Genomic DNA, 20,029 nt, shown 5'->3' with positions numbered 1-20,029 from the left:
TGGAGGGCGGCGACGCCGCGTGGCCCGGGCCGCCGGAGGAGGGCGGTGCCGTGGGCCTGGTCCGGGTTTACTGGAGACCGGCTTCAGTAAGATGATCATGGCAGCTCGGATAGGTCAAAGAGCCTTGAAAAAGGTGGTTTCGGGATGCCGTCCGAAGTCGGTGGCAGCCGCCAGAGCCCCGGCTCCAGCGCAGGTGCCTGCGAGGAACGTCAGGTAATGAACAATGGGGGCGCCGCACCGCCTGTTGAGCAAGGGGACCCGGGACATTTGCGGTGAGGCAGGCGGATCGGATGCGTTTCCGCGTCTATGTAGACAAAGGGCCTACTCCTGCCTTCGGCAAGTGACGGACTCAGGCCCTCTCTCTCCGCTCCCTTGGCCGGAGGGTCGCCAGCCTGTTCAGGCCGCCCCGTCTTGTTTGTCGTTCCCAGCCCTTGTGAAAGGCGGTGAATCATTTCGCTCAGCGACTTGGAAGCAGCTGATAAAGCCACTTGATGCGGGGTGGGGTGGGGGTGCCTTTGGGTTCTTCCGGTCTCCTCCCCTACGGCCTACTGCTGCTGTTCTCCGGAAGTTATAACTGCGGCGCAGGAGTTGGGGCTGATGGATGTGGGAATTTGTGGCCTGTCAGTGAGTCCCCTTTTGTTCCTCCAGAGTGTCCAGTGGCCACAGGTGCTTTCCCCGTTTTCTGGTAGCGGTCTTTGCCCATCCCCGTCCCCACTTTAGTGCTGCTGCTAAGTCGCTTCAGTCGTGTCCAACTCTGTGCGACCCCATAGACGGCAGTCCACCAGGCTCCCTCGTCCCTGAGATTCTCCAGGCAAGAACACTGGAGTGGGTTGCCATTTCCTTCTCCAATGCATGAAAGTGAAAAGTGAAAGTGAAGTCGCTCAGTCGAGTCTGACTCTTAGGGAACCCAAGGACTGCAGTCCACCAGGCTCCTCCATCCACGGGATTTTCCAGGCAAGAGTACTGGAGTGGGTTGCCGTTGCCTTCTACTTTAGTGCTAGCTAAACTAAACCGAAGCCGAAGTAGGGGACTTGGATTTTTTTTTTTACTGCCATTGTAATTTAGCAGTCCTGTAACCTTGAGTCAGAGTCTGGCTTCGATTTTCCAGGTTGGTTCTTTTTTGGTAGGTAATGGAAGAGGGCTTCCCTGGTGTCTCAGACGGTAAAGCGTCTGCCTGCAATGCGGGAGATCTGGGTTCAGTCCCTGGATTGGGAAGATCCCCTGGAGAACGAAATGGCAAGCCACTCCATTACTCTTGCCTGGAAAACCCCATGGATGGAGAGCCTAGTAGGCTATAGTCCATGTGGTCGCAAAGAGTCCGACAAGACTGAGTGACTTCACTTTCACTTAATGGAAGAGGAGACATGAAATTTTCCATATTTCCACCAGCTTCCTTTTATTAATGACACTTCAATAAATTCTGCTCGAAAATTAAAGTTAACTTTTAAAATTAATTCAGTTGTAATCTGTACGGGATGGAGGGAGAAAGCACAAATCTGGTTGAGCTCCTTCCAGGACATTTAGAGTCGATGAATTTTTTAAAATAACAACCCAATCAACTCTAAATCCTTTTAGACATTTTTTGCTCGAAATTGAAATAAAATCATTTCACATCCTTTACTCTTGCTTTAGGAAATAGCTTTAAAAAGTTCCAAGCAAAACACTGTATCATACTTTACTGCTTGTATTGCTCTTATAAAATGCTGGCTGTTACTTTTGAGAAAAAAATTGCTTTAGTGATCAAATTAAGGTTTAAATTTCAGTCTAAATATTTACTGTTCATGATAATGAAAAGGGAGATAATTTATGAGTTCATTGCAAGGCTGATTCTGGCCTTTATTATAATACAGTATTTAGGATGTAGTACTGGAAGTTTAGTGACCAAAAACTGTCCTCCTTTTATTCCGTTTTCATTCTATTGTTTAAATATGTGTATGACTGTAAGGTTCTTATATTGTAGTTGAAGACATACTATTCTTGATAAAGTATGAAGATGGATGTGTTGTCCAGGGCATTGTAACCGTAATATGCAAACTGATCAGAAAACTCCTATTGTGCTCAGTCCTGTCGGACTGTTTGTGACCCCCATGGACTGTCACTTGGTCATTTTTCCTCCACCCACATAGCACCTGTTACATCTTACTTCCATCTCTAGTTCACTATTGCCTTCTCTCTCATTCTGTTCTTTTTTGCACTAGTTATTGCTGTTCTGTGTCTAAGGCATGCCCAACTCTTTGCAACCTCATGAACTGTAGCATGCCAGGCTCTGTCCTCCACCGTCTCCTGGAGTTTGCTCAAACTCATGTCCATTGAGTCAGTGATACTATCTAACCATCTCATCCTCTGCTGTCCTCTTCTCTTTTCGCCATCAATCCTTCCCAGCATCAGGGTCTTTTCTGATAAGTCGGGCTCTTCACATCAGGTGGCCAAAGCATTGGAGTTTCAGCTTTAGCATCAGTCCTTCCAGTGAATATTCAGGGTTTATTTCCTTTAGGATTGACTGGTTTGATCTCCTTACAGTCCATCCCTGATCTTCTTGCTGAATAGCCCCAGTTTCTTCAATCATTCTTTAACTCAATTTTCTCTTCCAGCCACACTATGGGATGTCAGTGTCCTTAAAGAAGTTTTATTTATACGTAAATCATATTTTATATGAATCAAATTTTATATATAACATGAGATTTCACCAGGCCACTCCTTTCTCTGTTAAAAAAATAACTTGAAGACTTGATTTAATGAAATATTATTCTCTTAGGTGGAACACTTTAAGAGCATCTCATTGAGAATAAATACCAAATTGCTTTATACTGACCAGTAGTCCCCAGCATGATCCAGCTGCAGCCTCTCTCGCTAACATTATTTCATCGTGCTTTCGCCCTGGCTTGCTATACTTCTGCTTCACTGTTAATCTTTTTGAGAGTCTGGATGCTGCCAGGCTCTTTGCCTAGTACTTGGAGTGGTCTGTATCTACCTCTCCTCCTCCCATGTACAGACACACACATATGTGTGTATGAGAGAGATGATCTTATATATGTGTACACACACATTATGTACATACATACCTGTTTCACCCTTTACATGGCTGTAGTTGTTGTTCAGTTGCTCAGTGGTGTCTGACTCTTTGCAACCCCATGTGCTGCAGCATGCCAGGGTTCCCTGTCCTTTACCATGTCCCAGAGTTTGCTCAAACTCATGTCCATTGAGTCAGTGATGCCATCCAACCATGTCATTCTCTATCATCCTCTTCTCTTCCTGCCTTCAATTTTTCCCAGCATCGGGATTTTTTCCAGTGAGTTGGCTCTTCACATCAGGTGGCCAAAGTATTGAAGCTTCAGCTTCAGCATCAGTCCTTCTGATGAATATTCAGGGTTGATTTCCTTTAGTATTGACTGGTTTGATTTCCTTGCAATCCAACGTACTTTCAAGAGTCTTCTAAAGTACCACAGTTCGAAAGCATCAGTTCTTCGGTGCTCAGCTTTTTTTTATTTTCCACCTCTTACATCTGTACATGACTACAAAAACCATAGCTTTGACTATACATACCTTTGTAGGCAAAGTAATGTCTGCTTTTTAATACGCTGTCTAGGTTTGTCATAGTTTTTCTTCCAAGGAGCAAGCGTCTTTTAATTTCATGGTTGCAGTCACCACCCACAGTGATTTTTAAGCCCAAGAAAATAAAGTCTGGCACTGTTTCCATTGCTTCCCATCTATTTGCCATGAAGTGATGGGACCAGATGCCATAATCTTAGTTTTCTGAATGTTGAGCTTTAAGCCAGCGTTTTCACTCTCCTCTTTTACCTTCATCAAGAGGCTCTTTAGTTCCTCTTTGCTTTCTGCCATAAGGGTGGTATCATCTGCATATCTGACGTTATTGACACTTCTCCCAACAATCTTGATTCCAGCTTATGCTGCATCCAGCCCAGCATTATGCATGATGTACTCTGCATATAAGTTAAATAAGCAAGGTGACAATATACAGCCTTGACATACTAGTTTCCCAATTTGGAACCAGTCTATTGTTCCATGTCTGGTTCTAACTATTGCTTCTCGGCATATAGATTTCTCAGGAGGCAGATAAGGTGGTCAGGTATTCCCATCTCTTTAAGAATTTTCCACACTTTGTTGTTAACCTGCACAGCCAAAGGTTTTAGCATAGTCAATGAAGCAGATGTTTTTCTGGAATTCTCTAGCTTTTTCTATGATCCACCAGATGTTGGCAGTTTGATCTCTTTTCTTCTGCCTTTTCTAAATCCAGCTTATACATCCAGAAGTTCTCAATTCACATACTATTGAAGCCTAGCTTGAAGGATTTTGAGCATTTCTTTGCTAGCATGTGAAATGAGTGCAACTGTGCAGTAGTTTGAATGTTCTTTGACATTTCCCTTCTTTAGAATTGGGATGAAAACTGACCTTTTCCAGTCCTGTGGCCACTACTGAGTTTCCCAAATTTGCTGGCATATTGAATGCGGCACTTTAACAGGATCATCTTTTAGGATTTGAAATAGCTCAGCTGGAATAACTCCTCCTTATCCATTATGCCTCAGCTGAAATACAGCCTCGGAGGACTTCCTGGATCACCCTATCTAAAGGAGGTCCTAATTACATGTCCCCACAGCCATTTCTATTTTAGTGGCTTATTTAATCCTCAACTAGAATGTAATCTTTATATTTGTTTTATTCACCATTATGTCCCTAGTGCCTGGCACAGAATAGCAGCTCAATAAATACGTGAACTAATGCACAAATAGTAGTGTATAATAGTTATGAAATAATCTTACTGGTGTAAAGGCTAAAAACATATAGGTGAACAAGAGAATATCAGGCATCTGTATTATGAAGTACCCTAAACAGTTAACATTCTAATACCTTGACATGTTTTTATATATACACATGGAAATGGAGATTGGAAGGTAAAAGATAATTGAGCAATAGGTCTGACAGGCCCGCCACATATACAGTGGAGACAGGGACCTAATTTCAGATGTCATAGAGTAGAATTAAGGAAACCCCTGTGGATGCAGCTGGGAAACAAGGTGGGTAGATGAGTTAAAAATTGGACAATGAATATTCTCCCATCCTAGGGCAGGAATATGTTGTTAACACATGACTGCAGACTAAAAGCCAGCTCTGAGAGATACCTTTTGTGTCTGAAGGCTCTAACCCTAACTGTAAGCTGGTATTTTTAGTTTTCTTTATGGTGCTCAAGAAGTTTATTTTTTGCATGTGTAATTTTTTTGGAAATATTCTAAGGTTGCAAACATCTGAAGTATGATTGTTACTTAACGGTCTCTACTTTGTTTGCTCTTAATTGTCAATGTTACTCAATCAGGCAATTTCTGTCTTTTTAGTTATTTAGCTTCCTGTGGTATACTGATGAGCAGAACTCTTCCACTGCATACCTCAGTTTTTCCTAAGAAGATACGTGCAAGAACCTTCTTCAGAATTGCTGCACCATTAATAAACAAAAGAAAAGAATATTCAGAAAGGAGAATTATAGGGTTTGTATATAGTAATAGATCTATTAAAAGAGCATGTTCACAATGTTCTTTAGAATATTGTGCTTCTTTTTTTCTAGTCGTTTCTTACAGACCAAGCTCTGATTTTCTCACCCTTGCTATTTTATAAATACTGGTTGAATGAATATGGTAACTTTATATAGAATAGGTTAAAATCTTGACATTTAAAGAAAATAAACTGTTTATGTCCTGCATTTTTGTACACTGTTCTTTTTTATAGTGGCATCATTACTGATATGTTGGGCCAAATATGTTTGTATAGCTCCCTCACCTATACTCATACACACATACATAGGTAAGTATATATAAACATGCTAAGAGGCCCCTACCATCGAGAGCTGAGGTTGGCAAACTTTTTCAGTAAAGGGCCAGTTGGTAAATAGGTTTTTGGGCCATACTGTCTTTGTTGCAACTACTGAACAGGTAAAGGTAGCCCAGAACTAATAATGGACAATGTGTAATAAATGGGCATGGTTGTGTTCCAATAAAACTGTTTACAGAGTCAGGCAAGAACCTAGGCCCCATCCAACTTGGTACTTTTGTGATTCCTTGGTCTTCAGGATCTCTTAAAAAGAAACACCTGATGCTTAATCATATTGATCCTGGAAGTGACACACAGTGCTTACTCTCAGATATTATTGGCAAGAAGTAGTCATGTGACAGCTGTTTAATTTGTAGCCTACTGGTGGCCAGCAAGAATACCATGTAAAGCAAGCCTTAATACTTGGATAGGTAGACATCTTTGCCCCAGATGGTGTCTTAAAAACAGAAATGGCAACAAAAAGATGAAAAATCAAATAGTGAATTGGTCTGCTTTACTTTTGAATCTCCTTTTTACTGTGAACTTGTCATTTGACAGGCCTGCTGGCTGCTCTATATTGTTTCATTGAATTCTCACAATAATCATGTGATCTAGGTATTTTTCCCATTGTAAAGATGAAGAAACTGAAGCTGAGAAATTATGTTGTGTCTTGACTCCAAAGCTTATTTTTCCCACCATATTTATTTATTCTTTCTTGTTTCCTTATTCTTTCTCATGCTCAAATTCTTTTTATTACAAATTGGTATTATCTAATGATCACCTTCCCCCATATATTGTTTGATGTAAACACATAATAGCTACCATTTATGAAGTGCTTAGTAAGCATTGTGCATTATGTCAAAACTATTTCCTTTAACCCTTAAAATAACTCAGTAGAGGTATTTTTCAACTATGGATGAAGAAAATTGAGAGGTTAAGCAACTTAGTCAGGGTCACATGAAACTACTATGTTTTAGAATTGATATTTGAACATAATAGACTACTTTTATACAAGTAGCTTCCAGGCTAGCGGGTCTCATACATCTTCATGGGATTTATATTGGCATTTATTTCCAAGTGTCTGAGAACATGGGGAGAGTAGAGTAGGTGTATTTACTCTTTCCTCTGTGGGCCTCATTTCATGATCATAAAGATTAAATATATATAAACACTCATTCTGTCATATTCCAAACATACGCTTTTGAAATTTAGAATGTGGTTGTTCACTGCATCATTTTGAGATGAATTCTATTTTAGTAGTGTTGACTCTTTATAACCGAGAATAATACGTGTTTGGTTTTCATTGTTCAGTGGTCTTTATATGTATCCACAGTGTGGTGTGTGTGTGGTTTTTTTTTTTTTAATTTAAACCCTGATGTGTCTTTGTGGAATTTATTTCTAGGTATTTTGCATTTGTATGCAACTGTTTTCTACTTGTTAGTATAGAAACAGTATTAATTTTTATATATTTCTTAACAGGCTACCTCACTGAATTCTTGATTGATTCATTTTTGATTTGATAGTCATATCACCTGCCAGTTTATAATTTTGCTTTATTCTTTTCCACCCGTGTGCCCATATTTCATGCTCTGATTTAATTTCTTTGACATTTTAAAACAATGTCAAATGACAGGAATGATGGCATCATTGGTTTCTTTCTAATGCTAATAGTAATGCTTCTTATATTTTACTATCTTTGAAGGGAATCATACAATGATTTTGTTTTGGCTAAATAATATGGTTGTAATAATTCTTAGTACTGAACCATCCATACTATGTATGGTTGATTGTATGTACTATGGATGATTCATCCATACATCCTTAAATGAGTTGCATTTGATTGTTTTATTTTTTTAATATGTTACTGGGATTATATATGCTGGTATTTTAACCTAGAAGTTTTGCTTCAGTACTCACAGGTAATATGGGTTTATAGATTTTTTTATATTCTTTGTGAAGTTTGGGTTGGCAGGGTGTTAGGCTGGCTCATAAAGAGTGAGAAATTCCCCTTTTTTGTGTTATAGAATTGATTTTTTTTCTTAATTACAAAATGTTTGCATACTTGTATAAACACTTAACAATTTAGAAGTATATATACTAGAATGAAAAAAAAAACAGAAGAAAATAGAAAAAAAGAATTTTAAAAAGACACAAAAGAAAAAATAGAAATATATATATTAAAGAGTTAGTCTGTTTTTAATCCTACTCGTTTTTTCCTGAATTACAACTGGTAATTGTTTAATTTATATCCTTTTAGGACTTTTAAAATATATTTTCATTACAGACAGTCTGTTAACATAATTATTTTCAGAAAAAGCAAATACCAAATGTTTAAAATTGAGGAATTACAGTATATACTTATATCCATTTCTCAAATGGATAATAAAATTGTATATAAAGCAGACAAGATATATACAATTTTATTATCTAAGAAATATTGTAAGTATATAGTGTATTTCTTCAATTATTAAACACTTGATATTTGTGCCTTTTTCATGTAGCAATGTATTTTAAACCTCTTTGCTCTAAAGTATATGGTTGACCCTTGAAAGATGGGGGGTTTGGGAGTACAGACCCCCACACAGTAAAAAAAAAAAAATCTGCATACTGCTATTTCTGTTTGAAAACAAGGAATTGATAAATGATTTATCCAAAGGCGGGAAGCTGAAACAGTTGGTATAAAATCAAGACTCAAACCTTAGTTTATTTGATTCCACATACTGTGATTTCTAATTGAACATAAACTTTCCCCCACATTTAATTTAAAAATCTGTAAAACAAAAATACAAGTACTATATTTATCAAAAAAATTCTTATGTAAGTAGACCCACACAGGGCAAACCTGTGTTGTTCAAGGGTGAACTGTACATTTGATCTTAATCCTCTTAGATAACTGATGAGTTCCACAGTATGAATGTACCGTAATTCATCAGCCGTTTATTATAAAGCAATATTAATGTGTGTGCCAAATGAGTTCTTGCCTCATACACAGTAAGTTTTATTATTTATTCAGTTTAAAGCAGGGGTCCCCAACCTCTGAGGTCTAATACCTGATGATTTGAGGTGGAGCTGATATAATAATAATAGCAATAAAGTGTCCAATAAATGATACGTACTTGAATCGTCCTGAAACCATCCTCTCTTCCCCACTCCGTGGAAAAATTGTCTTTTCATAAAACTAGCCCCTGATGCCAAGAAGGTTGGGGACCGCTGATTTAAAGTGTATTTGTACTGTATAAATAGGTGCAGTTAACACCTTTCCTTTTTTTTTTTAAAGTTATTCTATGCAGGAAATGTATGATGTAGTATCTGGAATGGAGGATTACAAGCATTTTGTTCCTTGGTGTAAAAAATCAGATATAATATCAAGGAGATCTGGATACTGCAAAACACGATTAGAAATTGGGTTTCCACCTGTATTGGAGCGCTATACATCAGTAGTAACCTTGGTGAAACCACATTTGGTGAAGGTAATGGTTTTGTTTTTTGTTGTTTTTAAATATTCCTCAACTAGTGATATATTAAGTGGATTAATGTATAATAGCTTAAGAAGATTTCCCTAAACTAATAGGAGGAGGGAAAAACAAACTGTTATATCACTTAAGTTGTGTTATTTTATACAATATTAGTAGTATTCTTTCCAAATAGAAATTTAACTAGGACATGGAAATGAGAAGCTTTTTCTTTTGTCCTTCTGTTAAGAACTGCTGACCCCTAGGAGCCACACAAGTGAGAAATGTTTTAATTTAATATTGATACTTGTGCTTTTTTTTTAAGTTAAGGCAGGGAAAGTGGTGAGAGGATGAAGAAAGATAGAAAAGATATAAAAGTGGAGAATGTAAACATTGTTGAAGTCATCCTGCCTTGTACCAGGTACTGACATGCCAGGCGCTGTTGCATGCATTGTGTTAATCATCTTACCCTTCTCAGAGAAGGGCACATACATAGGAGAGGCACTCAGACTTCAACACATGAAAAAGGAGAACTCCAGAATTACATTACCATTTATTTTGACTTCCTAGAGTGCGGCGAACAAAGACTTTCAAAGCTTGAGTTGTGTTTTGTGCCCACTTGATTTAGTGTTGGTATCATTTCTTGGTTATTGGCCAGAGCTAAGTGCCTTTTCCACCTCTTTGTCAGTCACTGAGAACATGAAGCTCTCATACCAGAAAGAATATACTGTCCAGTGAAGCTAAGACATTGGAGTCCACCCTAGTCCCACTGTCAAAACGTCAACTCCACTTAAAAGTCTGCCCCATACTCACCTGTTTGCCTCATAGTTTTGCAGTTTTTACCTACTGTAGTGCACTGCCTGTCTTATAATAGCTAGTGTATTAAGCTCTATAGTGCTTTATTTGAATTGTTTAATCTTCACAACAGACCTTTGAGATGCAAATTTTTATCCTCCATCATCCTATAGTTGAATATGCTGAGCCTTAGAAGAGTTAGATAGCTTGCCCAGGGTTACACAGCCAAGACTCTACAGTCTGTCTGACAACAGCGAATATCTCTATAAATCTTACAATTGAGTCCCCTGACCGCAATCTCTTACCATTCAGATTCTTATAACTTCGATCTTAACATATCCTGCATCTAACTAAAGAACTCTAAAACCGTATCATTTTCTCCCCCTGGCTTTATTCCTTTCCCTGACTTCCATGAATGTACCGTATAGTACTTATTCCACAGCCCTGTGCCTTTGCATATTGTTCCCTCTTCTCTCTGTAATGAACTTGATTCTTTGCCTGTTAATCCTTCAAATCTCAGCCTGCTTTCTCCCTTTCCTTTCATATGGCTAGTCTATTCTACCTCGGTGATTCCTCTAGGCTTTGCATGTGCTTTATTTATTTCTCTTACCACTCTTTAGTATAACTTCTTTCTTCCTTTGGATTTCTGCTTGACAGAATCGAGCTACTTAAGGGAATGGGAGATCTTCTTTTTCATCTCTGAATCCTCAGTTATGAGGGCTTTTGTTTATGAAGTTCTCACTGCTGTGTTCCTGTATATCCAGATGTTCATAGTAATTTCAGTAACCTTCAGCACTGCCAAAGAGGCAGGAAACGCTTTTTAAATTATAATAGTATGTATTATATCTTATTATCTTAATTTTAGGAGGCTTGTAGAAATTAAGAGCCCACATAAATTTATACTGTGTATGTCTGATTCCAAAATTATTTTTCCATTAAAATAAGCTGCCTCACTTAATGTGCTAATTTATTATTTAAGGGCTTCCCGGGTGGCACTAGTGGTAAAGAACCCACCTGCCAATGCAGGAGACATAAGAGACTGGGGTTCAGTTCCTGGGTCAGGAAGAACCCCTGGAGGAGGAAATGGCAACCATCTCCATTATTTTTGCCTAGAGAATCCCACGGACAGAGGAGCCTGGCAGGCTACAGTCTGTGAGGTCGCAAAAAGTTGGACATAACTGAAGCAACTTAGCATGTTAGCATGACCTAAAGGTTAGGCAGCATTTGAGGGTTGTTCTGGAGACCCAAGGTACACACAAATTCATACTGTGTATGATTCCCAAATTATTTTTGCATTAAAATAAGCTGCCTCACTTAATGTGCTAATATTTAAAGACATATTTGAGAATAAAACACAGCTATGTTTAGCTTTTAATTTTCCCTGGGCTCAGGTTCTAGATCTTAATACCTAATATGTATATATATGACATACAATAAAAATTAGAACCAAGAAAGCAACAAAAGCTGTGACATTTTTTATTAGCTGCCCCAAATGTGCCTGTGACTTGACATGTCAGTGATTCTACATGAATCATATAGATTCATCAGTCTGTAATGGCCAGAAGCCCACTTGCTGTGTTCAGTATCTCTGTTAGGAATGAGACCATTGGCAGTATTGTCCCTATCAAAACATACCAGTAAAAATCTGTGGGTCCTTGGGCTAGATTATTGATACAAATACAGCACTGCCACATTTTGTTAAAAAAATAGTCAGAGGAAGGTGCTATATTGTAGTGATTATTCCCAACAGCTGTTTCTCCCTTACTATTAAATTTCTTATAAGCTTCATACATGATTGTAAAGAAGGATGGAATGCTTTACCTTAAAGTTGGGTAACTGAAAAAGTTGTAAAATATTAGAAATAAAAGTAAATAGAGTGCTTGCTTCAGCAGCAAATATACTAAAATTGGAACAATACAAAGATCAGCATGATCCCTGCACAAGGATGAATGCAAATTCATGAACCATTCCATATTTTGGGGAGCTCATTGTGGTACTCTGTGACCACCTAGAGGGGTGGGGAATTGGGGAGAAGTTCCAGAGGGGGAGGATATATGTATACTTAAGGCTCATTCACATTGTTGTATGGCAAAAGCCAACACATTACTGTAAAGCAATTATCCTCCAGTTAAAAAAAAAAATGGGTCATCCCTGGTGGTCCAGTGTTGAAACCTCACTTTTCCACTGCAGGGAGCACAGGTTTGATCCCTGATTGGGGGACAAAAGATACGACAAGCCACAAGGCACAGCCAAAAGTAAATAAATAAAATTGGATAACTGGAATAATATTTTATTATAGATTTTTGATGGTTTTAAAAATTAGATGTTCATTATTGAACCAAGTATAAAGCCAAACGCTTTGGAGAAAAAAATTTTTTTTTAAATACGAACTAGATTTATTTAGAAGAAACTTTACAGAGTGTGGGCCATCTCAGAAGGCAAGAAGCCTTGAAGATTTTTTTTTACTTCAATGACTTGTTTTTTGTGTCTAAATAAAAAACTTTCACTGGTTTCCATATTAAAAATTAAAAATTTTTTAATAAATGTGAATAGAGCATTTCTTTTAAAATGCTTTTTAGTATGGGTGCAGTTTATAATGATTCTATAGTAGTGAAAGTAAAGTCGCTTAGTCATGTCCGACTCTTTGCGAACCCATGGACTGTATAGTCCGTGGAATTCTCTAGGCCAGAATACTGGAGTGGGTAGCCTTTGCCTTCTCCAGGGGGTCTTCCCAACTCAGGGATCGAACCCAGGTCTCCCTCATTGCAGGCGGATTCTTTACCAGCTGAGCCACCTGGGAAGCCCAAGACTTTCAAACAAGAGTTTAAAATAGCCTGCTTTTGAGGGAACATAGCATATATATTCTTGAGGTCAGTTGTCTACTAGTATAATAAGGCCCAGATGGCATCTTAGGATAGTAAATAAAGAAGTTGAACTTCATTCAAGGTCATAACCAGTTCTGACAGTGTCTTAGTAACTGCGGTGCTGGCCACCGTTTTTCACACTGTGGAAGGCAACTCTTGGATGGGTCTCAACCGGCATTTTTTAATGTTAGAGAATGATACATGTAACATCTGAATGTTACATGTCAGATTGCACTGCACATAGTATCACTGTGTATTATGTTTCAGTGTACATCCGTATGTGAAATAACGAGCACTGAATGAGAGGTCAGAAAGCAATGAGTCAAGACTAGACTTAACAAGAAAACTGGAACCATAGAGGCCCCTAGAGATAAAGAATAGTGAGTTAGAGGAGTAAATGTGATTGATAAGGAAGATCTTTGGGCAGGCAAGAATTACAGAATTGTTCTAGGGATCTATGCCAGATTCCTTACAAGTATTAAATTTAGCCATCTCATAGTGATGGTAAAAAATAGGCATTATGCTAATTTTACAGGTTAAGTATATACATTATAGGGAATTAACTTGTTCAGGATCACTAATAAGTGGCAGAGCTGGAAATAAACTTCCAGATAGTAACTCCCTATTTTGTTGTGGGGGGAGAACTCTGAAGTGGCACAGTGGGTGGCAGCAGTGGAAGAGAGAACTAGTAGTAATCTTGGGAATCCCAGGAGAAAGGAAAATGGCTTATGTCAGCAAGAGATCTCTTCCTAGTACCAAGCTAAAGAGATCTTTTTGTCACCTGTGGTCTAATCTATAAAAATATTTACTTTCAACTAAAGCATCCTCAATTATAGATTCTGGACAATCCAAGTGGTATTTTACTGTTTTTTGTTTTGTTTCATTTTGTTCTAGGCATCCTGTACTGATGGGAAGCTCTTCAATCATTTGGAGACTGTTTGGCGTTTTAGCCCAGGTCTTCCTGGCTACCCAAGAACTTGTACTTTGGATTTTTCAGTAAGTCTCTCTTATTTGTTCCAAATATCAAATAAAGTTGGTAAAGAAGGAGTAATTCATTTTTATTAGAACCCAGATGCTATAATTAGTAAACCGCATGCATAGCAATTAGGCTTCCCAGGTGGCTCAGTGGTAAAGAATGCAGGAGATGCCAGAGATTCAGGTTCAATCCCTGGGTCAAGAAGATCCCCTGGGGTAGGAAATGGCAACTTACTCCAGTATTCTTGAATGGAAAATCCCATGGACAGAGGAGCCTGATGGGCCCCAGTCCATGGGGATGGAAAGAGTTGGACACAACTGAGCAACTGAGCGTGCTTGCATGCACTTGCACACGCGCGCACACACACACACTTATGCATAACAATTACTATAAGACACTTTTTTAAATCTCAAATTTCTGAGTAAAAAGCACTGACTTTTGTTTTTTGGGGCACTAATTTTATAAGACAGAATGCTAGGGGAAATTCCTTGGCAGTCCAGTGGTTAGGACTCTACACTTCCACTGCAGGGGACACTGGTTCAGTCCCTGGCTGGGGACTAAGATCCCTCATGCTGCATGGCACAGCCAACGAAAAGGAAAGAATGCCAGTGACCTTTGCTCTTTCTCTCTTTCCTGCAACCTTGAATGCCTTCTCTATTTTCTAGTTTTTGCAAGTCCATAGATTATAAGACACATGTCTTGCCTACTACCAGCTTAATAACAGTGTAACACCAAATGAAATCTGTACATTGATCTGCATCTTATGAATTGCAGAAATAAAATGCAAAGGAAAAATATATTTTTAAATTTAAGCACTATGGTATTGGTATTTTCTTGTTCATATCACCTTAGCTATAGCAAACTTAAAGTCACTTGTGTGGCCTTCTATTGGGAGTTGGTTCCTGTATTTGCAGCTCAGGCTTACATTTTAAAATATGGTTATAATTTTTAGTAAATTACTGTATGCTGGTCTCAGCTCTTAGGTTGTTTTCATTTTCATTTCATAATTTTTTCATAAAAATTAGTGGACAATAATGGAACACTTGGGGAAATTTGAATGAAACCTCTATAGAGTAGATAATAGCATTACTATCTAGTAATATTAACTCTGTCTGTTAATCTCCTGGTTTTAATTGCACTGTGGTTATATAAAACCTGAAATCTGGGTGGTGGGTATATGAGAAATCTTAGTGGTATTATTGCAACTTTTTAATAAGCAAAATTGTTTTAAAATTAAAAATTAAAACTTTTGAAAGTTAGTGGATATTTCATCCTTAAGGCATTATTTCTCAAACTGGTTGCTTTGAATTCAGTCTTGAGGGGATATAAATGAAATTTAAATCCTTGTCTACTTTAAGATGGAAGCACCTTTGCCATCTAGTTTGTGGATTAACCTCAGCTTTCTGGTATTAACTTGCGGGAATAACCTATCAAGAGAGATCACTTCCCTTCCTTACTTCCTTTTGGAAAGTCGTGACCGACTCTTTGTGACCCCACGAACTGTAGCCTGCCAGGCTCCTCTGTCCATGGAATTCTCCAGGCAAGAACACTAGAGTAGGTAGCTGTTCCCTTCTCCAGGGGATCATCCCAACCTAGGGATCGAATCCAGGTCTCCCTCATTGCAGGTGGATTCTTTACCAACTGAGCTACCATTTCTTTTTGGGAAGGAAGGTAGCTCTTAAAGGGACACACTAATAAGAAGCTAAAGTGATAAATATGATATTCATTTAGCAAAGCTTTTTTTCCAGTTTTTTTTAACTTAATAAAATCAGACTCTTTGCCATAAAATGAGATTCATTGACTCTGTTTTATTTATGTTTGTTGTGCAGCCACTGTTGTGCTTACTACAGTAAATAAGTCTCCCTCTTATCGATGTTAAAAATCTCATCTAGATATAGGCCCATATTGCTCTGCCTTAGTTATTGGGCCAATTAGCCCGTTTGACTGTGCAAATACCATTACCCTAAGTAGAGATTTAGTAAAAGAAAGGTCTTTCTAAAATAGTTATTAACATTTTCCTACAGATTTCTTTTGAATTTCGCTCACTTCTACACTCTCAGCTTGCCACATTGTTTTTCGATGAAGTTGTAAAGCAGATGGTAACTGCCTTTGAAAGAAGAGCATGTAAGCTGTATGGTCCAGAAACAAACATACCTCGGGAATTGATGCTTCATGAAGTTCATCACACATAAAGGAAAAAGGAAATGGTCACCTACTTGTATCTAGTTTATTCACTTTTAGGAAGTGCTTTCATCATTTGCTTTCAGAAGTCAGAAAGCATTTTTCAAACCCAGCTTTGATTATAAACCCATACTGTTGAAAATTTGCACTTGGAATATGGAACCACATGTATATAGAATTCAATCAAGTATAATTCAGAGTAGTATATATATTAGTATATTTACAATAATAGGATGACATACAGAATTGTAAAGTAAAAATTAAAAATAAATAAATAAATTAAAAAAAAAATAAAATAAAATAAAATAAACATCAAAAAAAAAAAAAATAGGATGACATCACTGTTGCTGGAATACTGATATCACTCTTTTGAGCAGAAATTGAAACTGTAAATTTAAACCTTTTAATTATTACCTCACCTGAAAGAGGTTGGTTGAGCTACTCATGCAGTGTGTACTATATTAACCATATCATGTTTAAGTTATTAATTTCAGATTATTTATAACTTATTGTCTTAGGGCCTGCCTCATGGCTTAGGATATTTGAGTAATCATCAGATATTTAAAGTAAAAACTTTGACTTAAAAATACTGTTAATGAAGGTTCCCTGGCACTTTTCTTATTTTTAAATTGTTCCTATGGATAGTAGTAGATAATTCAGTATTATACTAAGGTTAGCTTCCAGATAAACAATTATCTTTTATTTTTATTTTTTGGTGAGTGGTCCAGAGAGTATTTTTTTGGTCCAGAGTTTTAAGCTACTTTTCTCATAGTTTGCCACCCTCTCCCTGATACTTTGACTGCTGTGTCAGTAATGCTGAATCTGTGTCAAATTTGTCTACAGCAGTGGGCAATAGATCAAGATAAGTTGGTTGGTAGTCTGCAGCACCATGCATCCTTATTTTCTATTTATTGTGTGTATTCACTTTCGATAATGTATTTCGATAACTGATATTTTTGTAAACAAATCAACGTAAGGACTGAAGTGGTAACTTAATAAAGTTAATTTGTTTATTTTTTGTACAGTTATTTTGGTTATTGAAATGTCTCAAAATACTTTAACAAAAACAAATCTGGGCAAAATTCAGTCTTCCTTTAATCAGTATTAATCCCCTTCCCTTCCTTCATCCCCTACCCAACAACCCTTTTGCATTAATCATCCATTGTTTCCTCAGATCAGCCAAGGACTTCATGGGTTAGTTCCCTCTGTGAATGCATGTTTGCATTAATCTGTTGTAAGTGGCTGCTCTCTGCCATGTGGTAGGTAGGTATACTGTGGTGAAGGATTTATACAGTCCACTCACATGGAGCTTGGTTTGTGCCTGCACACAGGTAAAGTAATTTTCCACTTACAAATGAAGTGTTTTCCCACAGCATAAGTAGTTTTTATATAATTATGTACCTTTTGGGACTTTCTTGGTGGTCCAGTAGTTAAGACTGCAAGCTTTCACTGCAGGGGGCACAGGTTCAATCTCTGGTCAAGGAACTAAGATCCCGCATGCCAGATTTTTTTTTTTTAATCGTGTACCTTTTAAATGAGAAAAGTATTTTTTATTGTTTTTCTTGGTAAGTGACAAAGATAAGATCTAGGTATTTTTTCCCGGCACAGTACTACTCTGTTTATGGAAATAAGAACCTGTACTTTACTACTGTTCTTACAAATACCATAAGTCAGTTCTTAGGTTCAGAATCTAACTTAGTGGTTGGACATAACTGGCTGGTATTATGATAGTATGTAGATGGTATTTTAGTGAGGGAAACCAGGAATACCCAAATATTGCCTTGATCTAGCACATCCCTTTGACCCATGAGGTTCCCCAAGTATCATTAGAATGTGAGTCTTAGAAGTGATAGAGAAAACCCAGGCAGTCTGGCTCCAATATCTGTGCTCTTGTGTTTGCTCTGAAGGCTATGACCTGTGGAGTTAAGGTGGCGCTAGTGGTGAAGATCCCACCTACTGTTTCGGAAGACTTAAGAGACCCGGGTTCGATCCCTGGGTCCAAAAGATCCCCTAAAGAAGAGAACAGCAACCCACTCCAGTATTCTTGCTTGGAGAATCCCCATGGACAGAGGAGCCTGGCAGGCTACATACATCTCATGGGATCCCAAAGAGTCAGCCACGACTGAAGTGACTTGGCACACATGCACACACCAAGGAGAATTCAAAAAAACAACTGGGGCGGGGGCATCTATGCTTTCCATATCATAAAGTGGAAAAACCCCACCACCTTTAGAAACTTTTCTTGAAGTGGCATCTGGTCAGTGGAATCTGAGGGGAAGACTGGGATAGGACTTTTGTCTCCGTGGAAAGAAACTTTGAAGAGAAACTTCTTCCTTAGTTTTTGCCTGGTTACGTGAGGACGTGAAGTTTGCAGCTACATCTGCAATCTTTTCACAAAAAGGGAAGGGGCATTGATTCCAGAATAGCCAACTCATAACCCTAACATCAAGGGTTGAATGAACCAACCTAGTAGTGGGCACTCTGGTTATGTGAGATGACAGACCTCTAGTGTTTAAGTCACCTACAATTGGGTATTCCGTTACTTGCAGCCACTCTTTCATCCTGCTCCAGTCTGGACTGGTTGCTCTCCAGGCTGTTGTGCAGCTTTAACCCCTGGCAGTCATGCTAGAATTATCGCCCCTCCTCTTCTTGGGGTACTTACTTCCTGAAATTTGGCTTCCTTTTAATTTTTTTAACTCTCAAAATGCAAGAGTAATCATCTAGTGGCTTCCTAAGAAAGGGTAAATGGGAGCTAAATTTTTAGAATCCTTGACTATCTTACTTGAGGCTAGAACTCCACATTAAAAATAGTCCCCCCTCCCCCATAATTTGAAGATCTGACTTCATTGTATTCTGGCAGCTGGTGCTGCCCCTTAGAAATCTGATGACATTCTTATAAGCAGTACTTTTAACATCCTTTTTTTGATCTCTGGAAACTTTTAAAATTTACTCTGAATAGTCTGAAAATTGGAGAAGGAGATGGCAACCCACTCCAGTATTCTTGCCTGGAGAATCCCATGGACTGAGGGGCCTGGTACAGCCCATGGAGCCGCAGAGTCGGAACTACTGAAGTGACTGAGCAGGAGCAGGCGAAGATACATGCCAATCTGCCTTGCTGCCTATGTTAATTGCGTTGGGCAACTTATAGATCCTTTTAGTCACAGGCTTATTTCTTTGAGTTCTGTGGAATTTCTGTGAATTATTTGTTCGATAATTTCCTCTCCATATTCTGTGGTTCTTTCATTCAGAAATTCCTAAGTAATTAGAGTTTCTAATTCTTGTATTAAATCTATATCTTTTTACTTCCTATTTTCCATCTGTTTTTGTTCTGCCTTTTGGATTTCTTCAATTCTATCTTCCAGCCCTTTTAATTAGTTTTATGTTTGCCATAGTTTGCACTTTCAAGATTTTTTTTTTTTTGGCTGTGCTGGCTCTTCATTGCTGCACTCAGACTTTTTCTAGTTGCACAGAGTGGGCACTACTCTCGTTGCAATGCAAGGGCTTCTCACTGTGGTGACTTCTTTTGTGGAGCACAGGCTCTAGGCACACGGGCTTCAGCAGTTGCAGCACATGGGGCTCCTTAGTTGTGGCTCCTGGGCCCTAAAGTGTGCAAGCTTCAGAAGTTGTGGTGCACAGGCTTAGTCGCTCTGCAGTGTGTGGAATCTTCCCAGAGCGGGGATTGAACCTGAGTTCCCTGAATTGGCAGGCAGATTATTAACCACTGCGCCACCAGGGAAGTCCGATTTTCAATATATATATATTTTTCTAATTAGTCCTTTCTTTTGTGGAGACAAGATCTCATCTTAAGTTTCCCTTAGGTCCTTTCTGGTTTTTGCAATCCTCCCATTGAAGTCTTCCTTGGCTGTCTAATGGTTCTTGTTTGTCTTTAATATTTGAAGGCAACGTACTAACCAGTTTATTGAAATTCAGTTCAGTTCAGTCAC

At 38.4% G+C, this 20,029-nt stretch overlaps 1 protein-coding gene and 1 pseudogene across 1 annotated transcript; both read left to right on the top strand.

The window, feature by feature from the left end:
• Window positions 1-21: 21 nt before the first annotated feature.
• On the top strand, window positions 22-16,098 carry COQ10B (coenzyme Q10B). Its single transcript, XM_040228876.1, has 5 exons — window positions 22-213; window positions 5,349-5,498; window positions 9,095-9,287; window positions 13,823-13,924; window positions 15,929-16,098. The coding sequence occupies exons 1-5, from the start codon at window positions 92-94 to the stop codon at window positions 16,094-16,096; spliced, it is 735 nt and encodes a 244-aa protein (XP_040084810.1). The 5' UTR covers window positions 22-91; the 3' UTR covers window positions 16,097-16,098.
• LOC120855279 lies at window positions 11,945-12,043 on the top strand (annotated as a pseudogene).
• Window positions 16,099-20,029: the final 3,931 nt, after the last annotated feature.

Source organism: Oryx dammah, unplaced genomic scaffold, assembly GCF_014754425.2.
Source record: "Oryx dammah isolate SB20612 unplaced genomic scaffold, SCBI_Odam_1.1 HiC_scaffold_27, whole genome shotgun sequence".
NCBI classification, from domain to species: domain Eukaryota; kingdom Metazoa; phylum Chordata; class Mammalia; order Artiodactyla; family Bovidae; genus Oryx; species Oryx dammah.
The sequence above is the reverse complement of the archived record's forward strand: the minus strand, read 5'-3'. Positions and strand labels throughout refer to the sequence as shown.

What these genes read in the sequence shown, in the direction of transcription:
- COQ10B (XM_040228876.1), top strand. Translation starts at nt 92, where the DNA reads ATGATCATGGCAGCTCGGATAGGTCAAAGAGCCTTGAAAAAGGTGGTT. An exon ending in TCAGAAAGGAGAATTATAGG is followed by an intron (nt 5,499 to 9,094) that starts GTTTGTATATAG and finishes TTTTTTTTAAAG; the next exon opens with TTATTCTATGCAGGAAATGT. An exon ending in CTTGTACTTTGGATTTTTCA is followed by an intron (nt 13,925 to 15,928) that starts GTAAGTCTCTCT and finishes ATTTTCCTACAG; the next exon opens with ATTTCTTTTGAATTTCGCTC.